At 32.1% G+C, this 17,528-nt stretch overlaps 8 protein-coding genes across 8 annotated transcripts; 3 read left to right on the forward strand and 5 right to left on the reverse strand. All coding sequences in view use genetic code 12, as the record gives it.

The window, feature by feature from the left end:
- Positions 1–467: 467 nt before the first annotated feature.
- ACO2 (aconitate hydratase) lies at positions 468–2,879 on the forward strand (the record flags this gene model as incomplete). Its single annotated transcript, XM_064907362.1, has 1 exon — positions 468–2,879. One exon carries the CDS (start codon positions 468–470, stop codon positions 2,877–2,879), a length of 2,412 nt encoding a protein of 803 aa, XP_064764959.1.
- Positions 2,880–3,000: 121 nt separating this feature from the next.
- On the reverse strand, positions 3,001–5,080 carry VMA2 (H(+)-transporting V1 sector ATPase subunit B). Its single transcript, XM_064904598.1, has one exon. The coding sequence runs from the start codon at positions 4,862–4,864 to the stop codon at positions 3,338–3,340; it is 1,527 nt and encodes a 508-aa protein (XP_064764960.1). The 5' UTR covers positions 4,865–5,080; the 3' UTR covers positions 3,001–3,337.
- Positions 5,081–5,120: 40 nt separating this feature from the next.
- DFJ63DRAFT_310771 (uncharacterized protein) lies at positions 5,121–6,887 on the reverse strand (the record flags this gene model as incomplete). The annotated part of the gene is made up of 1 exon (XM_064905644.1): positions 5,121–6,887. The coding sequence occupies one exon, from the start codon at positions 6,885–6,887 to the stop codon at positions 5,121–5,123; it is 1,767 nt and encodes a 588-aa protein (XP_064764961.1).
- A 1,469-nt stretch (positions 6,888–8,356) lies between these two features.
- On the reverse strand, positions 8,357–11,347 carry DFJ63DRAFT_310772 (uncharacterized protein; the record flags this gene model as incomplete). Its single annotated transcript, XM_064905645.1, has 1 exon — positions 8,357–11,347. The coding sequence occupies one exon, from the start codon at positions 11,345–11,347 to the stop codon at positions 8,357–8,359; it is 2,991 nt and encodes a 996-aa protein (XP_064764962.1).
- A 1,089-nt stretch (positions 11,348–12,436) lies between these two features.
- DFJ63DRAFT_333105 (uncharacterized protein) lies at positions 12,437–12,820 on the reverse strand (the record flags this gene model as incomplete). The annotated part of the gene is made up of 1 exon (XM_064907798.1): positions 12,437–12,820. The coding sequence occupies one exon, from the start codon at positions 12,818–12,820 to the stop codon at positions 12,437–12,439; it is 384 nt and encodes a 127-aa protein (XP_064764963.1).
- A 279-nt stretch (positions 12,821–13,099) lies between these two features.
- DFJ63DRAFT_28418 (uncharacterized protein) lies at positions 13,100–14,738 on the forward strand. Its single transcript, XM_064904777.1, has one exon. The coding sequence runs from the start codon at positions 13,378–13,380 to the stop codon at positions 14,668–14,670; it is 1,293 nt and encodes a 430-aa protein (XP_064764964.1). The 5' UTR covers positions 13,100–13,377; the 3' UTR covers positions 14,671–14,738.
- DFJ63DRAFT_28411 (uncharacterized protein) lies at positions 14,738–16,039 on the reverse strand. The gene has a single exon (XM_064904774.1). It carries the CDS (start codon positions 15,835–15,837, stop codon positions 14,806–14,808), a length of 1,032 nt encoding a protein of 343 aa, XP_064764965.1. The 5' UTR covers positions 15,838–16,039; the 3' UTR covers positions 14,738–14,805.
- On the forward strand, positions 16,040–17,500 carry PTC4 (type 2C protein phosphatase). The gene has a single exon (XM_064904773.1). The coding sequence runs from the start codon at positions 16,242–16,244 to the stop codon at positions 17,268–17,270; it is 1,029 nt and encodes a 342-aa protein (XP_064764966.1). The 5' UTR covers positions 16,040–16,241; the 3' UTR covers positions 17,271–17,500.
- The last annotated feature ends 28 nt before the right edge of the window (positions 17,501–17,528 follow it).

Raw genomic sequence — 17,528 nt, forward strand, 5'->3', positions numbered from 1 at the left:
AAGTGAAGTGAAGCTAACTTAGGTCATATTGTACCCACGAGAGAAATGAAAGGTTAAGAAAAGATGTCATGTATCATATAAATAGAGGTATTTTGTATAATATATCTATAAAAGTTAAATATAAACCATAATTAATTGATTGTTAGGCTTTACCTGTAGTTAGTAGTCTGCTTATACTGGTATTATATACAGAACATTACTATATACAGTACCAACACCATCACATGACCCAAACCCCGTGCCGATAAGTAATGTCAAAAAAAAATGCGGCGAAATTTGAGATAAGTCATTTTTACAGTTGAGTCATCAAATCTGTTTAAGAATTTATTGGTCAGCGGTAAGGATGTAAATAAAAATGAAATAATTTTTCAGATCTCCATAAAACTGATAATAAACCCAAATTCATATATAAAAATTTTTCACTTCTTTAACTAGTTGTTTCTTTGCTATAGTCCATTCATTCAATTATGTTATCGGCTAGACAGTCCATTACCCAGGTTAGAGGTAATTTATGTTATCATCTTAGAAGTTTAGCTACTTCTAGTACTATCAATCATTATGAAGTACCCCAACTATTCGAATCAAGAACTCCTCCTTATGCTAAATTACTTAACAATTTAGCTACCGTTAAGAAAATCGTTAATAATCAACCATTAACTTTAGCTGAAAAGATCTTATATTCTCATTTAGTAGATCCTGAAGAAGGTTTTGCATCAAGTCAAGGTAATGTCGCTAATATTAGAGGGTTACAATATTTAAAATTAAATCCTGATAGAGTAGCCATGCAAGATGCTTCTGCTCAAATGGCTCTTTTACAATTCATGACTTGTGGAATGGCTTCCACTGCTGTACCAGCTTCAATCCATTGTGATCATTTGATTGTCGGTAAAGATGGTGCTGAAGAAGATTTAATTAAATCAATTGCAACCAATAAAGAAGTATTTGATTTCTTACAAAGTTGTGGTGATAAATATGGTATTCAATTCTGGGGTCCAGGTTCAGGTATTATTCATCAAATCGTTTTAGAAAACTTTTCGGTTCCAGGTTTAATGATGTTAGGTACTGATTCTCATACTCCAAATGCTGGTGGATTAGGTGCTATTGCCATTGGGGTTGGTGGTGCTGATGCCGTTGATGCTTTAACTGGTACTCCATGGGAATTAAAAGCTCCAAAAGTCTTAGGGGTTAAATTAACCGGTCATTTATCTGGTTGGACTTCTCCTAAAGATGTTATTACTAAATTAGCTGGTATTTTAACCGTTAGAGGTGGTACTGGTTATATTGTGGAATATTTCGGTGAAGGGGTTAAAACTTTATCTTGTACTGGTATGGCTACTATTTGTAATATGGGAGCTGAAATCGGGGCTACTACTTCTACTTTCCCATATCAAGATGCTCATAGAAGATATTTAATTCAAACTGGTAGAGAACCAATTGCTCAAGTAGTTGATCAAATTCATAAAGATACCAATTTCCTTGCTGCCGATGAAGGTGCTGAATATGATAAAGTTGTTGAAATCAATCTTTCTGAATTAGAACCTCATGTAAATGGTCCATTCACTCCTGATTTATCAACTCCAATTTCTAAATTTGGTGAAAAGGCTCAACAAGAAGGTTGGCCTCAAACCATTTCAGCTGGTTTAATTGGTTCATGTACCAACTCTTCATATCAAGATATGTCTCGTGCTGTATCCATTATCAAACAAGCTGAAGCTGTCGGTTTAAAACCAAAGATTCCATTCTTTGTTACTCCAGGTTCTGAACAAATCAGAGCTACTATTGAAAGAGATGGGTTAATCGATACTTTTGAAAAGAATGGTGCTATCGTATTAGCCAATGCTTGTGGTCCATGTATTGGTCAATGGGATAGAACTGATGTTTCCAAAACTTCAAGTGAAACCAATAGTATTTTCACCTCATTTAATAGAAATTTCAGAGCTAGAAATGATGGTAATAGAAATACCATGAATTTCTTAACTTCCCCAGATATGGTTACTGCTATGATTTATTCTGGTGATGCCAATTATAATCCAATAACTGATTCTATTAAATTAGATAATGGTGAAGATTTCAGATTCGTTGCTCCTCAAGGTGATGAATTACCAAATGCTGGATTTATCAAAGGTAGAGAAGAATTCTATCCTGAATTAAATCCTCAACCAAAACCAGAAGTTGAGGTTAATGTTTCCCCTGAATCTGATAGATTACAATTATTAGATCCTTTCCTTCCTTGGTCAGGTGAAGAATTATCCACTAATGTGTTATTAAAAGTTGAAGGTAAATGTACTACTGATCATATTTCTGCTGCTGGTGCATGGTTGAAATATAAAGGTCATTTAGAAAACATTTCCAATAATACTTTAATTGGAGCTGTCAATAAAGAAACTGGGGAAGTTAATAAAGCTTACGATTTAAATGGTGATCAATATGGTATCCCTGAATTAATGATTAAATGGAAAGAAGAAGGTAGACCATGGATTGTGGTGGCTGAACATAATTATGGTGAAGGTTCCGCCAGAGAACATGCTGCATTATCACCAAAATTCCTTGGAGGATCTATACTTTTAGTTAAATCATTTGCTAGAATCCATGAAACAAATTTAAAGAAACAAGGTATGTTACCATTAACTTTTGCTGATGAAGCTGATTATGATAAAATTTCATCGGGTGATGTTATAACTACCATTGATTTAAAAGATATGATTGCTAAAGATGGTAATAATGGTGGTGAATTAAGAGTTCAAGTCACTAAGAAAGATGGTTCATCATTTGAAATCATTACTAAACATACCATGTCTAAAGATCAAGTTGAATTTTTTAAAGCTGGTTCTGCCATTAATTATATTGGTAATCTTAAAAAACAACAACAACAACAATAAGTCATTCAATCACAGAATATTTTAATTCTCTTAATAGCATTTTATAATTATCATTGTACAATTAGATTCTGTAAATATTAATCCATTCAATATATAAACAAACCTTTACAATAGAAAGTATACTTTCGAAATGTAAAAATATTTTTGACGTGTATATTAATATAAAAAGAGTACTAATAAAAAATATGGATGGATGATAATAATAAGAATAATAATGTTTGATAAATTTATCCAGATAGGTTAAAAACAAAGGAATGGAAAAATAATAGCTAAAATGATGATAACAGAAAATGATAAAATGGTATCTTCTTCTCTCTCAAAATTAAGATGATGAAATGAAATTTAAAAAAGGGAAAGGTGAGGTGAAAGTTACTTTTCGTAATAAAGGATGGAAATTAGAAGAAAAAGAAAGTCTATGCAATAAGCAAAAAGTTATAAAGATATCTTCTTTATAACATCTAAGCATCAATTAAATCATGGTTTTTATCAGCATCTTCTTCTTCATCATCATCTTGTTCTCTTTCTCTTTCATAGAATTCAGCTAAAATCTTTGGACTAATTCTATTTAATAATTCCTTTGGATAAATTCTTAATAATGACCAAGCTTGATCTAAAGATTCAAAAATACTTCTATTTTCATAAGCACCTTGAGCAATAAAATTCTTTTCGAATTTTTCTAAAAATTCTAATGATAATTTATCTTCAGTAGATAAAGCTTCTTCACCAACCACAGCTTTCATAGCAGCAGCATCTCTACCAATAGCATATTTAGCATATAATTGATTGGAAACATCACCATGATCTTTTCTAGTCATACCTTCACCAATAGCAGATTTCATTAAACGAGATAAGGATGGTAAAACATTGATTGGAGGATAAATACCTCTATTATGCAATTGTCTATCAATTGAAATTTGACCTTCGGTAATATAACCAGTTAAATCAGGAATTGGATGGGTAATATCATCATTAGGCATAGTTAAAATTGGAATTTGAGTAATTGAACCATTTCTACCTTCAACTCTACCAGCTCTTTCATAAATAGTTGATAAATCGGTATACATATAACCTGGATAACCTCTTCTACCTGGAACTTCTTCTCTAGCAGCAGAAACTTCTCTTAAAGCATCAGCATAAGAGGACATATCAGTTAAGATAGTTAAGACATGTCTTTCAGTTTGATAAGCTAAATATTCAGCGGTAGTTAAAGCTAAACGAGGAGTAATAATTCTTTCAATGGTTGGATCATTAGCTAAATTTAAGAATAAAGTAGTTCTTTCTAAAGAACCATTTTCTTCGAAATCTTGTTTGAAAAATCTTGAAGTTTCTAAATTAACCCCCATAGCAGCGAAAACAATGGAGAAATTTTCTTCATGACCATCATGAACATCTTTAGTTGGTCTAACTAAACCAGCTTGTCTACAAATTTGAGCAGCAATTTCATTATGAGGTAAACCAGATGCAGAGAAGATAGGAATCTTTTGACCTCTAGCAATTGAATTCATAGTATCAATAGCAGAAATACCAGTTGAAATCATTTCTTCAGGATAAATACGAGCATATGGATTAATTGGAGAACCATTAATATCTAAATAATCTTCAGCAAAAATCTTTGGACCTTTATCAATTGGTCTACCAGAACCATCAAAGATTCTACCTAACATATCTTCAGATACTGGGATTTTTAAATTTTCACCTGTAAATTCAACTCTAGTCTTTTTAACATCGATACCTGAAGTACCTTCAAAAACTTGAACAATTGCCTTGGTACCTCTAACTTCCAAGACTTGACCTTGTCTAACAGTTCCATCTGGTAAGGTTAAATTGACAATTTCATTATAACGAGGGAATTTCACGTTATCTAAAATGACCAATGGACCATTAACACCTCCAACAGTATTATAATTGATTCTTGGTTTAATTTTAAACCCTTGAGTAACGGCCTTTTTATTTAATTCAAATAATTCCTTATCGGAGAGAACCATGACGATATGTATATGTTATATGGTAATTGACTATAGAGAATGGCAATTGATTGTTGTCTCCTTGTTCAATATGATTTAGAGTTAAATTGAGCGATAAGATTGATGATGGGGGTCGTCCTTTAAATTAATCCAGTTTTTTCGATATTAAGATTTTTTTGACCCTGCGGACACGCCCCTACTTAATTTATGATTAGTGATTCAAATTACCCTACATGAAGTATGAGAATTACACGTATAAACCAATTATATATTAAATTTAAAGATTATGCAGACCTAAGATCTTACTAACAAGAGACCAATCATCATAAGGATGTTGGCTCAGATTGACATCATGATTATGAAACACTTCACTTAAGGTGATATCTTTAAGATAAGATGGTGGAATAGATGATATTTTCCGTTTTGTCGATTTCTCTGCTCTATTGACTCCTAACATCATTGATTTATATACTAGTTCAATAATAGTTTTAAGTTCAATGACAGGTAATGAACTTATATTATTATAATTCAAATCCATAAATGCATTATCAACTTTTAACGTCGTTAATAATTGAAGTATCTTATTGAAATCACATGATCGGATGATTTCCGTACATTCAATACCAATAGTAATGAAGAATACTTGGAAATTGAATAAAATCTTCAGAATGATATATAATAATTGCAGAAATTCTCTCATAGTTAATTTACTGAATGGTTTCTTTAATATTCTATGAGGGACAATGGCAATAGCTTTTTTCTTAGATACTTGATGTATAGATGATGAGGTAGTTAAGGTTGATGATCTTGAATTAGATCGTTCTGGCATCGGCAGTGATGATTTACTTTTGTTGTTCCTTTCTAATATAGACTCAATCTCTCTACTGGGAGATCGTTTCATCAGTTCTCTTCTTTGATTATTATATGATTTTGATGATAAAGGTAGTCTAATGGTATTGTTTGTACTAACAATCTTATCATTTGTATCAGTTAACTCTCTAGGTTTATTATCTGATTCAATGTCTTTATCATCACCGTCCACATTATTATCATTATCCACTTCATCATCTACTTCAGGAGTTCCTCTGATTTCATTTTCCTTCACTTTAATTGAATTAAAAAAATCAGCATCAGGTAAACTTTCAAGTAAATCTTCAAGATAAGGAAATTCAATTTCAAATATTATTGATAAATGTCGTTGTAAAACAATTAAACTTTCAAAAAATTGATTAATATTCATTATATTATAACCCAAAATATGATCGATTTTTAAAATCCTTTGACCCATAAAATTAAGTGAACTTGACCCATCACTAGAAAACAGTACCTCTTTCAATACCATAAAGTTCCGACATTGGAATTTAAGCATTTGTCGTTTAACATCCCGTATTTTTTGAGATTCATATTCTTCTATAGTTGAATTTATACGATCTAACTGCTTAGAAAATTGTTCTTGTAACGTATCAGCAACCCCTGAAAGTTTATTATTAAACTCAATTATTTTCAGCTTACCTTGATCTATATCTTTAGCGGTATTACCAATGATTAGATTCAAAACTTCAATAGATCTAGTTAAAGCTTGTATTTTCATCTTTAAGTGAACGGTTCTTAACTTATTTAATTGGATGCTGAGTAATATTATCCCTTTAATGGTGATCGTGGGTATGTTAGGATAATCATTATCAAACAACTTCTTATGTAGTTTAATGATATGCTTAAGTGTCTTGCCTTCATGTAATTTCCCCACTAAATAAAATATATGATTAATTAATCCTTGAGTTTGTTTATGAACTCTATCGATCTTATCTACATCGTGTTTCCAAGCATTAATCTCCTTCTGCCTATCATTTTGAACTTGCTTATTAACTGTATTGCCTCCACTAAGACTGTTCTTGAAAAGTTCTTTATGTTGACTTAAAGGTGATAGTTTGGTATTGTTATGATTAGTACCAGGATGTCTGGGGATATGAGCTACTATGGGATTTTTTATTCGACCAGGCTCTTTTCTGGCGTCATACCTTTCTTGAGTAGCAGTATACGCCATTTCCTTAACATTAAAAATTGTTACTTCAGAATTGCTCCGATAGTCAGCTTAGAATTCAATATTTGTTGTAAATTTGTCTGTTTAATCCTCCGCACTCAATCAATGACTATCGTTATCATGCTAAAAAACAATGTTTTGTAGTGTCGCACGACCTCCTTTAGATGTTTCTGATAAGTCCTGTTCGCAATGCTATATAGATGAAGCTAGTTACCATCCATAATCATAAGATTTAGTAGTTCTTGAGATTAAGATAGATGAGTGGATACGATGTCAATGTTTCAGTTTATCGTATTTAAAGGTTTTGCGATCTTGCATACTCTAAATTTGTCATATTTCATTTTCTTAATTTAGAGCAAAGGCGACTAAAATAGAATGAAAACACTTGACTGTTTCATATAATGTAATGTACAATAATCATATAGTATCATCAATGCTTTTTGAAACAATCTTGCATGTGTAATTTAACTTTAAACGTGGTGTAGCCCTATGGTGTTGAGTTACGCATACGTTAATTTTGCAATCTAATGCACAGACGAATATCCCAAGCCATTAAAATTTCTGTTTCCTATAACGTAACGCCTTGAAGTGTTTCAAATATAAGATCATCTTAGACTTGAATCATATCGTCTAATAATTATTCCATGTCATTGCTTAAATCAGAAACGATTAATTCATGGCATTCATTTTTGTGGTTAATTAATTACATTGTCACGTCCCAATCGGGAAATTTTTCTGTCACAAGAAGATGCAAAATCAACTCCGTTTTGTTTTAAAATTATGATCTAATATTGATCATCTATAGGTATGTCATTTATCAATCTAGTTTATCAAAATCCAACTATAAATAAAGATCAAATCCTACTTCTAAACTCCAATCTTAATCTATTTTAAAACATTACAAAACAAACAACTTTCACAATGGCTGCTCAACAACAAACTCAAACTAAAACTCAAACTGCTAACAAAGATCAAAACAACAGTACTGGATGGGGTGCTACTCCAAACAGATGTACTATTGTCTAAATCCATAGTATAGACTCTTATCGAAATCAATAATGTTGTCTAAAGGTATTTGATGATGCTTGCTAATCTGGTATTTTTTTGATGGTGTTATAGAATTTGGTATAAAAAAATATCTGATGAACTTGATAGTTGCTTATTACTGATGAATAAATTTTTGAAAAACTTATACATTCTAATCTTTTTATGAAGTTGCTGGATCAACAATATTATGATGTATTAAAGCATCTGATGGTTCTCTAAAATAAAATAAAAAAAAAAAAACTCTTTTACATAGGTATATATATTATTTTAATAAATAAATTTATGTAAAAAACATACAATCATTGTAATATCATTAACTAATTAGTGGCAAAAATAATATTAATCTATATAAGACTAAAGGAAACTTTATTTACTTTTGAAAAATTGTAACGAAACAGAAAACGAATAATCATTAGAGACCATATCTAACCCTGATAATAAGTTTCAGGTGGTCCTAAGAATGATGGTACAACACCACCAAAATCAACAATAACCTTCTGGAAAACCACAGCAGGTTCCAATGCCCATAATTTCAACACATGTTCTCCACCATCAAAAGTATGGGTGGTATTATGAATCCAAACTCCATCATCAGCAGCAGTTTCCCATCCAGCGGGCATAGCTGTTGGATCAGTTGGATCAATTACAATTTGAATTTCTTGCGGTTCTTCATCATCAACGGCAATTGCATACCTCAATGGACGATATGGATTAGCATTCAATGATGGAGAAGTATAAACTGTAATATTTGTTCCATATTGAGGAACTGTGAAACTATAAAAGTTATATTCCAAGTAGGAGGCATCATCAGTTGCTTCTTGAGAATCAGCAGTAACTGGGAATAAAGTAACACCCGATAAAGTTCTACCATATCTATCAATCTCAACATAATAAGTATCATTATTTGAAACATTATTAGAGAAATGACCTGCTTCAATTGAAATCTCTTGGGCTGATTCAATAAATCCAGTATAATTGGTTGGAGCACTAGTTTTATTGATTGGTAAATGAACTTGTGGTTCTCCAAAGAATCCATAACTTGAATTAGAAGAGATATCAATATAATCGATATTATATCCATCTGGAGCATTATCCCAATCAACAGTTACTTCAAGAAAGATTGAATTCCAAATACTGGTGTTAGTAGCTAAAATGACTCCTTCTGATGGTGTAACTGTAACATAGTCATTTTCAGGAGTTGCATTAAAAAAGACATCGAAAATACCTCTGTTAAATACTTCAATATATCTACTTTTGGTATATGGATCCAATACAGGTAACACTAATGTATTGTTACTATATGCCACAGCATTATATTGATCATCACCTGGAACAGAACCTTCAGATTGTTCGACGGTTAAACCCATAGAACCAGCTAAATTATCTTCCCCGATCTGAAGATAAGCAAGGGGCGGCAAAGTATCTCTCATTGGTTGTTGCCAATAATCATAACCTAAATGAGTTTGATCCATCATATGTACCCATTTACCATCAAGTAAAGTATCATATTCATTCTTCCAATTAGCATCGTCTTGGAATCTTTGTTGAACGTATTGTGCTAAATAGTTAGCTTGATTTCTTCTTTGTCCAGCATACAAATTATTCTTACCTGCAGAAAGTTGAATATCATAAACGGTATAACCAGCAACGACAGGATGAAGAATGAATTCAAAGAATGATGGTTGGACATCTTTAGGTAATTTATTATAGACAGCCCATGCTCTATCAGTTAAGTTCAGCCATTGTTCAAGGACAGTGGCTGCTTCATTATAATTATATATGGAATAAGTAGTTGTGTTTAATAATTCATATTTCTTTCTACTAGCATAGAATCCATAAAGATCCATAATATCAGCAATTTCTTCAACATCATCATAATAAGCACCGAATTCTCTGCCTGCCCATGCAACAGTCCAATTCATAACTGTATTGATTTGACCCCAACTATCCATATCGTAAGCCATTGAAAAGAAATACTCAATAGGCACTTCTAATGGTTTCAAATCACCAACATTTAAAATCCAATAATTCTTAGCTTCTCTTTCATAAGTTAAATGCATTTGTTCCCAAGTCTTCTCTAACGAGATAGTGTTAATCCATTTATAATCTCTTGGATCTCCAACATAATCGAAATGATAATACATACCAGCACCACCAGCTCTATAGGTCTCATTAGCAACGGGTAATCTTCTAACATTACCGTAGTTATCATCCACCCATAATAAAGTAATATCATCAGGAACTTGCATACCTTCTTGATAATAAGCTTGGACTTCCTTATATAAACACCAAGCTTGAGGAATATCGGTAATATCAGTACCATTGAAATATTCACTTAATAATTCTCTTTGGGTTGTAATAACATTTTCTAATAATCCAACTTCAACACCACCAGTGATTGGTGTATCACCAAATCCTCTCATACCAGTTATCCACATATTATCATATGGTTTACTTCTGATAATACCTTGTCTCCAGAACTCAACAATATTGTCTTTATTAGTACTATAATCCCAAGAACCATTACCAAATGTGGTCCATTCATTAGTAGCTCTCATTAAAGGTTCAGTATGAGAAGTGGACATTACAATACCATAATAGTTAGCCCAATATTGATTTTCAGGATCATCAACTCCAAACATACTTGCCCACATAGCAGGCCACAAGAGATTTGCTCTTAATCTAAGTAATAATTCAAATAGGTTGACATAGAATTCATGAACGAAATATGAATTGTATAATCCTTCAGGATACTTTGCTTGTACCCAACCTCCTAAACTTGGTTGTTCATCATTGAGGAAAAGACCTCTGTATTTAACACTTGGTTCGCCTTGAACTTTAACAATTGATTTAGAAACATAAATTTCATTATGATTAGCTGGTACAACATCAGCAAACCAGTACCATGGTGAAACCCCAATTTGTTCAGATACATCATAAAGACCATAAATCGAACCTCTCTTATCACTGCCTACGATCACTAACGCATTTTGAATACAAGGAGCTGGATTTTCAATGACTTGGGAAATATATGATTCCCACTTACCTTCAATTTCGGTGACATTAAGCTTATTACTTGAAACAAGACTATCAATGAATGATGAGTTACCTAAGGTACCGACAATGATAGCAGTATTCACATTTCCATGAACCGAAGTACAAATATTACTGGTATAATTAAACACAGGCAATGCATCACCGGTAACTTTCTTGAAATCATCACTTAAATCTAATCCAGCTTTGATAACACCGGGCCAATCCAGTTGATCTAAGAATAAAGTAGCTGGTTGATGATTTGAGTATAATGATAATAAGTCTTTTTCACTGCTATTGAAAAAAATATTTTGCAACCCTCCTAAAGCCGTGACAGTGGTAACCACTGCCATCATAGCGAGAAGCTTCAGAAACAAAGACATCATTGTTCATTGACTGTTGACTATTGCATAATATGTAAACATGTTATTCTTGGTATTTACTGGGAAGTTGGTTTGGTATTTATAGTATGACTAGGTGGGAAGGTTTGTAACACCCATAACAGATTGCGACCTCATACAATTTGTGGAATTAGAATTTCCTAATAAATAAGAAACACCCGAATAATAAATTTAGGTGAAGGTCCAAATAGAGTTGACAATTGCGAATCCAGTGTAATGCTTTGTTTCTATTGTTTCGATATGGGGTAGTGCAGCAATTACTTATAATTAAACAATACCAAAATATGCAAGTTATCAGGCTGTCAACCTCTTTTACCTTCTGATCAGTGGAGTTAACACAAACATAGTTTAGAATAGTTTAATTTCTCGGTCTGCTTCAACCTTCTAAGGTTTAAACTCACTAAAAATGAACGCATATGCCCCTAACTTTAACCATTAAAATATTAGGTGATTCCGCATCAATTTCCGAACTGCGCAAAATTTTTCTTTTTCAGGTACATTTAGAACTTTCCAATTATAAATGCGGGGGCTTTTCTTCTTGGCTTATTTTGTTGTGAAATATGGAAAGGGATCAATTTCAATTTTTGGTCCAAATAAAGGTCGAGCCAATGATGATTTGTCATTAGGGGTTTATTTGTAGATTCGGCTGTTAACACATTTCTTTTGGTTGGTACTTTTGCGCACGACAATAATGTGAAACAGTACCAATAGTGGAATGTTACCTGGAGTAGTTGGAGGGGAATAATAAGTAAGGAATTTACAAATCCTGGGCTAAACCATTTTCCAATTGTTTTACAAATCTTGGATCTTTAATTATGTTCTTTAAATAAGATCCCTATCACTATTTATTATTAGAAATTTTAAATTCAGATACGGACCGGTGTTCCATGCCGTGACTCTAAATCAAATACAAGCCTACATGATAGCTTTTTATGTCTACTAAGTAGTTATTGTCTCATTAAATTTTCTTTTTGTTACATTTATTAATTATTCTATTATACATGAATCAAAACAAAGCTATTAGGGTTGTTTCAGACCACTCAGAATGGCACCAAGAGTAGTATGTACCTGTCACACTGTCGCTTCTGGTTCTTTAAGTTGAAGTGGTTCATTGGGGTGAGCAGATTTCTCTGCTTGTTCACCATAACTAGGAAGAAGTGGTTGATCAGGATTATGTGGTTGATTAAGTTCATCAACAGAATTGGCTGTTCCCACAACCATACGGCCCTCTGCCTCAATCATGTATTTATCACCAAACTTTGCTAAATCAGCATGATACTTCCTAAGTAACGATTCATATTCTGCTTTACCTTCTTTATTCACTTTTCCTTGCCTATAACTATTGAGATATTCTGCATTAAGGGCGTATATATCAATTGTCTTGTTATCAGAATCGGAATCCGAGGCACTGACCGTTATAAACCATAATCCGAGTAAAAGTAAGATCAACCTCATATTAGACGTGTGCTATGAATGAATTTATATACATATAATATATCAATGTACAAGGAATGAATGTGTATATTCGTTTGTTTTCATTTACGTGTATAGATTTGACATAAATTGCGGAGTGAAATTTAAAATTGTGTCAAAAATTAAGCGCAATAGGAAGGAAGAAGCAAGACACAACTTTCACATGGACCATATTATAGTTGGTAACAATATAGTTAACTTCTTAACTATTCTTTTCAGATTTCAATGAGATTTGCTAATAAAATCAAGATTTATTATTAATTAATAAGAGATAATACTGTAATGTATAATTAAGTAGTTAAGAAACCCTTTAAATATCAATTTCAAATATGTCACTTTCACACGACCTCAAATCCCGACATCCTATATACAACAGAGAAGAGTGTTTACAAATTTAAAAGCCCGTCTGAATCTTCCTAAGGAAGAAAAATGAAATTTTGGTTGCTATTTTAATTAATCTGTACCAGCCGTATCTTTGTTTCTTTCAAGGTAACAGTTATTAGTATAAAGTCAATGGAAAAGTTATTACCATAAATCGTATGTCATCTACTCTCCTCAATCGTTCCAGTAGCTTTCTGCAACTGGATCTAAATAGACCTTATAATGACGATAATCCTATTAGGATTGCTCTACTCGGAGGGCCGAAATCAGGTAAAACATCAATTATATCAAAATTATCGTTAAATAACTTTAGAGACACTTATTATCCAACTCATCAGATCCAACCCATCTTATTCCAATTCACCCCTTCTACAGATTTAGCAAAATCGATTTTAGACGAAAATGAAGCTGAATATACGTTACAAGAGATCACAACACATAGAAATAATATATCCATAGGTCCTGTCATTTACGATGCATATCATAAAACTATTCAAAACAAACATATTAAAACTGTCAGTACCAATCCTAATAGGAAACCTAAAGATAATCTCAGCTCAAGTTCAAAAGTCATTATAAATTCAAAAAATCCTTATTATTTATCATACAATACAAATAAATCAACAACTTATATCCCACCTAATATCACTCCAATCTTGGTGGAATTAATAGATACACCTCCTTTTGATCCTCAATTAGTGGTTCCCTTTTTAGAAGCTTCCCTTTATATCAAATTAGATAAAGAAATCCTTCATAATTTAGCCAATGAACCAAGAAAACCAGTTTCAACCAATCCATTATTAGTAGCCAGTGGAGCTAGTGAATTGAATGGGAATATCGATGGTTATTACTTTGTTTATAGTGCAGTACCATCTCACGATCCACCATCTTATGAAGAAATCACCAGCACTAATTCTAATTCAAGTGGTGGTAGTGGTAATAGTATTAGAAGTGTACCAAGTCATCATGACTCTGAAATTCCTGTTTTAGAAGAGTTACCAGGGGATAAGACATTTAATCTATTATCGATTATGAAAGGTGCCTTAGATGAAGCATGGAGAGAATATTATACTTTTAAAAGAAGATGGAATCAAGGTAAAGAACAAGATATATTTTCTATAAAGACTGCTTTAAAGAATTTATGGCAAGACAAAAATCTTACCGAAATGGAAACTATGAGAAAGGAATTAAGAAAAGATATTAAATTGATTGATAATTCCAAAGATCCATCTGATCCAGAATGTCCTCCTCCAATTTGGATAATCTGTACTCATATAAATAGTCCATTTGCATCACCTAAATTGATTGAAAATGGTCAAAAGATTGCTAAATTTTGGAAATGTGGATTTGTAGGCATTGATAATACTAATGACAATATTGATGAAGCTTTAGCTTTAATAATTAGGGAAATTATGGAACGGAAAAAGTTACAAAAGGGTAAGAAAAGGTAAAAATTAGAGTAAATAAAATAAACTATTCTTTTATAGTATTTAATAAATGTACTTTACAAAAGAACGAAATAACAAAAAAAACATAAAACAATAAGGACAAACTATAAAAATACATGTTCTTTTTTAGAGTTACTTTTAATTAACAGGAGCGGTAGCGACCCCTAATTCAGAATCACCTTGTCCATAATACAAAAACCATTGTCCCTTGAATTGAACTATACCTTCACAAAACACCACTTTATTAACTTGACCCTCAACTTCATTTCTTTGCTCTGGTCTTAAAATTGGTTTTTCTAATCTTGCCAACGGACCATCTCTAATATGATCATAATCAATTAACATTTGACTTATAGTATAGGTATCTTTTGCAAGATCTTTACCACCAATAGTTGCAGCATTGTATACTAAGATCCATTCATTTTTACCATTATCTAATTTGATAGGAGCTGGACCTGCTTCAATTAATTTATTTTCAGCATTGAATACGGCAGTTGCAAAAATATTTCCATAATAACTATCATTAGTTAATTTCCATTGCACTAAATCTTCCAGTTCAGCAAGATATAATGAACTATCACCCCAAATCATATAGTATTTCCCATCTTTATTCTTTTCCGTGAACACTGCCCCTGATTTCAGCCATTCATTTCTAATCAATTGTTTCCCATTAGCATCATTAGCAATATCATTCCACCATGGAGGTACAAACGATCTATATTTTGTCCAATGGAATAAATCTTCAGATGTAGCCACACATAATCGAGCTCTGAATAAATCATAAGCCGTATATGTCACAATGAATAATTTCGTTTTAGGATCTCTTACGATTCTTGGATCTTCAATACCTCCACCTGCTTCCCATGGTTCAGTAGCACTAATGATAGGTTTATTATATTTAGTGAAGTTATATCCATCTGAAGAAAAAGCTAACCCCACTGAAGATAATTTAGCTGGATTCTGAGCACGATATAACATGAATACCAATTCATCAATGACTATAGCAGTAGCATTGTATAAATAAGCACTTTCAAATTCAACATTAGGGTCAGGTCTTAAAATTGGATTCTTACTATATTTAGTAAATGGACCAATAGGGAATGCCTTAGGAGCAACATAATGTTTATCCCCACTAATTGAGTTCTTGTCTATTTTAGGAAACACTGCCATGTTGCCTATACATATATCTATATCTATTAAATCAATCTAATGCAATGGTGAAATGTGTCATTTGGATAATATAAACTTCTAGTTACTGCTGCTGTTTCAACTTTTAGTGGGGATGAAAGCAAGGAGGTGATGGTTTTTGTCAATTATGGGGTAAGTCGCGACATTCAACGACAAGAGACATTTAATGACACATCATGCGACATTGACTTAAGTTTCTCACAGGCAGACAGAGACCAAACAGAAAAATTGAATCGTATAGGAAAGAAAAAGAGATAAGACAGATATTTTGATGTTTGATACTTATAGATACTTGGTTAAATATCATCTATTTAAAAGAATTTAACCTGAGAGTCACAGCTCAGTGAATAGGAGGACACAATCTAATATACAGAACTTGAATTGCGATGGGTCAATTGTTATCTCATCCCATTGAAGATAAGGAGATCACCTATCAATCTCATGAATCCATATCCTATTGCATTGGATCAATGCAAGGATATAGGACTACCATGGAAGATGCTCAAGATGTTAAGGTGAATGAGGATGAGTCATTGGCAGTGTTTGGAGTGTTTGATGGTCATGGGGGTAGAATATGTTCTGAATATTTGAGTGAACATCTTGTGGATATAATATTCAAAAAATTAAATAAATTAGATAAACATAAATCGATATCAACCCATCAATATTTGGATATAACCAAGCAAGCATTCTTTAAAGTTGATGCTGATTTATCATCCAATACTGCTTTAAACAATTGTGGATCCACTGCTATTGTATCTATGATAATCAATAAACGATATTTAATTGTGGCTAATACAGGGGATTCAAGATGTATATTATCATTAAATGGTCAAGCCAAGACATTATCATATGATCATAAACCTATTATAATGAATGAAAGAGTTAGAATTGAGAATAGTAATGGATATATTAAAAACAATCGAATTAATGAAATATTAGCATTATCAAGAGCATTTGGAGATTTTAAATTTAAATTACCATATATTGATAATCCTAGAAATGAATATATAAATAAGAATAAGAAATATTTTAAGAATGATTTAGTTCATTTACCACCTGAATTATTTCAAGTTACAGTTGAACCAGAATTAATGATATTTGATTTAAAAAATGCATCAAAACGTCGAGATACAACTCCAGAATTTTTAGTTATAGCATGTGATGGGATTTGGGATTGTTATAAAAATAAAGAAATTGTTAATATTATAAGGCATAAATTATCCACCGGTTGGAAATTGAATAAGATTATTGAATTCATCTTACATGATTGTTTAACCATGGCCAATAATTATACAGGAATAGGATTTGATAATATGACGATAATAATAGTTGCATTACATGATGGAATGAGTATGGATCAATGGTATGAAACTATGAAGGATAAAGTACTTAAAGAGAAAGGATTAGCATAAGGTGGATAAAGTTCCGCCTGAGTTTCGTGGTTTGTTTATTCGGCTGACTGGTCGCCCTAGTTCGTTCCTTCGGTTCACCGGTTTTGGCTATACATATTTAATAACTGCACTTGCACCGTACATACTTATAAAACACTTATATATATATATATAAATATCTTAATATGCATATAGCATAGCTTAATTAGAGCAATACAATAGTGAAGCAATCTAGTAATGAAATGTGTAACTGCTGTTATAATATAGTTGCAAATTCTT

The sequence above is a fragment of the Scheffersomyces coipomensis genome, assembly GCF_036884675.1.
Source record: "Scheffersomyces coipomensis strain NRRL Y-17651 chromosome Unknown DFJ63scaffold_1, whole genome shotgun sequence".
Lineage (NCBI taxonomy): Eukaryota > Fungi > Ascomycota > Pichiomycetes > Serinales > Debaryomycetaceae > Scheffersomyces > Scheffersomyces coipomensis.